At 32.4% G+C, this 5,602-nt stretch overlaps 1 protein-coding gene across 1 annotated transcript in view; it reads right to left on the bottom strand.

Moving 5' to 3' along the window:
* The window catches only part of LOC105619445 (aryl hydrocarbon receptor nuclear translocator 2-like), an 89,123-nt gene extending 84,041 nt beyond the window's left edge, over nt 1-5,082 (bottom strand). The window contains exon 1 of the mRNA XM_012200963.1: nt 5,006-5,082. Coding sequence (XP_012056353.1) covers nt 5,006-5,082 — 77 coding nt within the window. The remainder of the gene's footprint in view (nt 1-5,005) is intronic.
* Nucleotides 5,083-5,602: the final 520 nt, after the last annotated feature.

Raw genomic sequence — 5,602 nt, 5'->3', positions numbered from 1 at the left:
AATAAATATAACGTCTTACGTAAAGGAAAAAAAGAAAAAAAAAAAAAAAAACAAGTTTTCTCATCCGTCTGCCCGTACAAAGTACGTTCGCCTGTCGTCGTTGGCCATTGTAAGCCGCAAACTTTTCAATTCGCTTTTTCTGTCCGTCAATATTATCTCACAATTTTTATGTCACAAAGATAACAATGATTGTTACCGTAACTTGTCTTTATCCGCGATTTATTCAACAATCACTCGTTAGCATCGGTAAACATAGGTCGCAATTCGAAGCAGGTGTCCCTGCAAGCGTCGCTCGCCATATTGGAGAACGGCGAATATCGTTCGGTGACGCGTTGTCAGTAGCGATGTCTCTCGGTCGTCTTATCGCAACGGCGACGGCTTGTTTGCCGGCCGAATTAAAATTAGTTAGCCAGTGATTAATCGCGGTCGCTCGATAGCTTATTCGCGCGGCGATAATAAAGGCCTCCGGCCTTGCCTGTATCTGGCAAATGTTACAAGAAGTTCAGCTTGATCAATCGATCGATGAAGCATGTACTGGCGCCAAATGTTCCATCGTTTCTGAATCTGATGTCATACTGTATCGTTCCGGATTTTTATGGACAAACACTCGACTGTGCCGTTCTTTAATGAATATATGAACTTTATTGTAGATTTCACACAAGAATACTATTCCACTGAAACTATTCCACAGAGCCGGAAATCGTTACGACGATGTTTACGTAATTTTTATCAATCCCATCAAAGTTGATAGTTTGACACATGCACGCGCGCGTGCGCGATTGTTGTTGGATCAGAGAAGCTATATCGTCATTCGTAAAAAGCTCGCCGGAAGTTGACACCGGCCTTGACACCATCTTTCAGATTAGAGACAAATCGTGAGGAATGTGATTGCGAAACTATGGGCTTCTCGATGATCGCGATGTAGGAATCGTGCAATCTGTCTTTTTCTGTATCTCTCTATCCGTCCTTCCTTTGGTATTACGCAGAGAAATACGCTACGTAGTGACACGAGGCGCGAACTCGTCGCCGGTGGCCTTGACACAGTATACTGAACGGTGTTCACCGCGGTACGGAACGGGCGATTTATTCCTAACACCGTCAGATCAGTAGTCACTGCTATTTCGCGTAATTTACACGCGACGCACTGTGTGTTGTAAAAGGTCAACCGCTACCGGTACAGCGCGACGTCGTGGCTGTCGTTCCGCTCCGTTCGTCGGTGTCACCTGTTTACTACTTGCTTGCCGGTCGCAACGTCGTCGCGTCGCAGGCAAGAGACACTGTCACGCACGCGCTCGCGTGCGCGCGCGGGAAACTGCGTTTTTTTTCACAAGCAAACGATTACGACGCCCCGCCAACGCGTCGAAACGACGACGTTGCGCATCTACGCACGAGTATTCGCGAAACTGTCAATCACCGAACATCACACGGCTCTACCCGAGACTGGGAATAGAGAGACGAAAGAAGAGCGCGAAAGAGAGAAAGAGAGCGTGTACCAGTAAGACCACAACTCACGACGGTCGGATCTGAACTGCTAGGCGAACGCTACCCCCCACTCCCGGTAACCAATCAGCGCTTTTCCCCCACGCGGAGACAACCAATCGTTCCCCTCATCTTCTCCCGCCGCTCGTCCATTCGTGCGCTTAGGCGTGATAACACAATACGTTATTAGGCAATGCTCACACTGAGAGGCCAGCGATAAGAAAGGAGTTTTAGATCGCATGTGTAAAATGAAGCCATACATTCGTTCTTCCTTTTTCTTTTGCCGAATTCTTTTACGCGTCGCGTAATGTGCTTTTTAAGCCACGTTCACAATAGACGAGTCTTTTTTAGTATATGTATTTTAAATACATATATTAAACGTACTACGTATTTTAAATACGTAAAATATGAGAATATTGATATGTATGACTTTATAATATCATAATATTATTATTTAATTATATATATAGATTTATAAATTTTATAATATTATAATTTAATTATACAATTATTTACAGATTTTTAAGGTGCTTATTATTAATAGGTTCACTATTAAAATGGACGATTAATCTAATTTAAAATATTAATTTCAGCATCAGTTTGTGATTGCGTTTCAAGATAAATCTTATCAGCGTGAAATTTATAAAACTGAAATAACCTTCCCTCTCTTGCAAAAATTTGCTTTTAGTATTGTTAAGATCCGCTTTGATCGAAAGTAGGATTATTTTTATTTTAATTAATTGATTATAAAGATTATATAGCTAAATGTATGATTAATTGCGTAGCTGATTAGTTAATTATATTTCATCGTACATGTAGAAAATTTTCTTTTAGAATTTATCTTGAAAATATGATAGTTGTAATACAGTACAATATTTTAAAGATTTTTACATGCACTTTAGTAAAATTGATCAAACTTATTTTATACTTTATTGTAGTTTTATTAATGAATGAGAGAGATTTATATTAAAATTCTTCGAAATACAATGTTGTCGACTGTCATATTTTCAGGATAAATTCTAAAAAAAAATTCTCTCCGTGTATATTTATAATCACATAATGCGAGATTCTTATGTATATATAAGATGAATATATTTATATCTATACTGCCTCAATATATCATAATTAGACATAACAACGCGAGTATATTTTTATTTCCTACTTCCCCTAAGCAGATAATTTATAATTAGAAAAATTTGTTTTCGATGTTGATAAGACTTCGATCTTTCAAATGATGAGTTATTATGGGGATTTTATGTGACTTTTATGATATGTAAAAATCATAAACAAGAAGGGAACTTAAATTTTTTTAAAACCATCTAAATTGATGACGCAGAGAATGCAAAGGTCGATGTTTAAAAAACGAACTGCGCAATTAAAATTTCATTAATGTAGAGGAATATCGATAATACTTTTCGCTTTAAACGATATAACAAACGGAAGCATTAAATTTCCGGATAACCGATCTACCCAATGACGACCTGATATTTGCAATTTTTTTTCCAATGCTTCGTGTTTCAAATGAACAGGCAAATAAAATTTGCAAATGTGATTCTCGAAACAGTAATCGCGGTAACCACGCACACGTAATATTCGATAAGAATTTATTTTACGTGATATATTTTACATATATTGGTCACTACGAATAGCAATAATTTGTATTTTCAGATATTGCCCGATTTTGATCTTCTTTTATTATCATTCAAAGTAAATATTCATTTATATCTCTTTTATTGCAGTATACAGTCCAAGATCGCGTGCGCATTGAGTTAGTTTCTTATATTTATCTGTGTAAATAAGATATAGGCCGCGATTCGATGTATCGCGTAATTTTCTATACGGATAGTGAAATGTCACGAATATATCAACTCATTTGTCCATTGTGTGCTTGCAGATTACATCATTCTCATTCTAGATGCAAATCAGAAATGTTTTATCATGATTGTTAAAAATAAGGATTGCCGAGATATTTATTTTTTCTCGTAACAAATTACGTTGTACTAATAAAAATATTTTGCCTTTCGTATTCAAATTATATTATTAATTATTTAATGTAGAAGATAAAATGTAGAAGATAAAATATAGAAAATAAAATAGCGGAAAATTATATATATAATAATATATATAAAATTATATATAAAATTATATATATAATTATATATATAATAATTATGTATATAAATATTTTTAGAATTAAAATAACTTTTAATATTATTATTTAATATTATTGAAATATTGATAAATAAGAAAATTAATTGTATTGAAATGCGCTGTACATACAACTTTACATTTTTTTTCACTTCAAACAGATAGGAACTGCATAAAATAATTGTAAAATATTAAAAACTTTTGGAATTCGCATGATGTTTCCATGGGAAAAAAAAAGAAAAAAAAAGAAAAAAAAGAAAAAAAAGGAATAAAACATTTTCCGTCTGTGTTCAAATAAAAGCTTTGACGGTGTGTCGTTCAACAATTCGAACACTTTTTGATTAGCCATGCCGTAAACTGAGAAGTTGATGAAATGCAGGAATACGTTGTACTTACAACTGATTAATTAGCCGAAAAGCAGCGATTATCTAGAGATATTGTATTAGTATAAGTAGTTATAATTGAATTAACAGTAATCTCTACTTTTGTAGTGTAATTTCGTCATTGTGAAATAGAATAGCTCTTCATGTTCTCGAATCAACGCTCATTCATGCGCATACAGATTACTTTATGCATAATCGATTTGTTACTGAGAGAAAAATGTTTGATATTTGACTATAATTGTATAGTAAAATAATTAAAAATAATTTATAGAAACTGAATTTTTCCTGCTATAATATTAATAATAATTATTTATACTTATCCTATTAAAAATATATAGTTGCATTGAAAACTAATAAATTCTAGTTAAATTATGACAATTGCAACCATTTTTTCTCTCAATGTAAAAAGCAATCTCTATAGGTATTTTTTTACAATAGGCTAATTTAAACTTTAACGTGTACTCTTTACTTTAAAATATAATTGGCACAGAAAATGACTATAAATTATAGTTAAATTACAGTAACTGCAACCATTTTTCTCTCAATGTAAAAAGTAATCTCTATTATGTATTTTTTCTTGAATAAGCTAATTTAAACTTTGATGTGTAATCATTATACGTATAATTTTTGCTTTAAGATTTAATTAATCGTGATCTTTTGCTTAATTTTATTAAATCTTTTCTCTTCCTGCCATAAATTTAGCAAATAACATCATACATTCTTGCTAAAAAGCGTATCAGTAAAATGATTCGTTCTCAACACGTAGAATATTGTAGCTTAACCATTGCAATGCATATATATAATTTAAAATTCGTGATAAATATATTATTTCGGTAACTAACAATCAATAGAAAACAATCTATTTTTAATTTATATAATAACAATGACAATTTTTTAATAAAATAAAATACAAAATGTACTCCTATTACCTTCGTTACATCACAACAAAGAAGAAGTAATTAGCATGCCAAACCAAAATGACAATTTTAACTTACCCATACGAATTAGTGCTTTCAGACGCGGCATACGGAGAGGATGTGCCAGCGTCATCCTCGTCCACGTCATCCTTCATTTTTCACAGCTTTTCTGCACATCAAAATACTTTGTTAATTTAAAACTGTTACATTATTGATAAAATTGTGTGAGCACGCGAAATGCAATAACTCAACCTTTACAAGTATAGTTACATTTTGTAGAGACTGAGTTATGAGAGTACTTAACTCAATTTATCGTACAAACTCAATCTCGTTTTCACATTTTGCATGAAGAATTTATAAACTTTAGGATGGTCACTGTAAATATTAATGTAAGATACTTTGTGATAACAAAAAAGTTTTTAATTAAATGTAAATTGAAAAAGTTATTATATCACATACTAACAATTCTGTACATTTTTTTATTATGATACGTAAAGGTTACGTAATCTCATTAGTGCGATGCACATCTGTATAAATTGTACAAAAAATCAATCAAATTTTCTATATTTAGAACGTTTGCTATTAGAGCAATTAAAAAAGAGTTCAATTGCAAAATACTTATTTGCGCATATGCTTTTAAATATTTATCTAATATGTTCTTAACAATTTCTTAAT

The sequence above is a fragment of the Atta cephalotes genome (assembly GCF_000143395.1).
Source record: "Atta cephalotes unplaced genomic scaffold scaffold00021, whole genome shotgun sequence".
Taxonomy (NCBI): Eukaryota; Metazoa; Arthropoda; class Insecta; order Hymenoptera; family Formicidae; genus Atta; species Atta cephalotes.
Note: the sequence above shows the minus strand (reverse complement) of the source record. Positions and strands in the feature narration are given on the sequence as shown.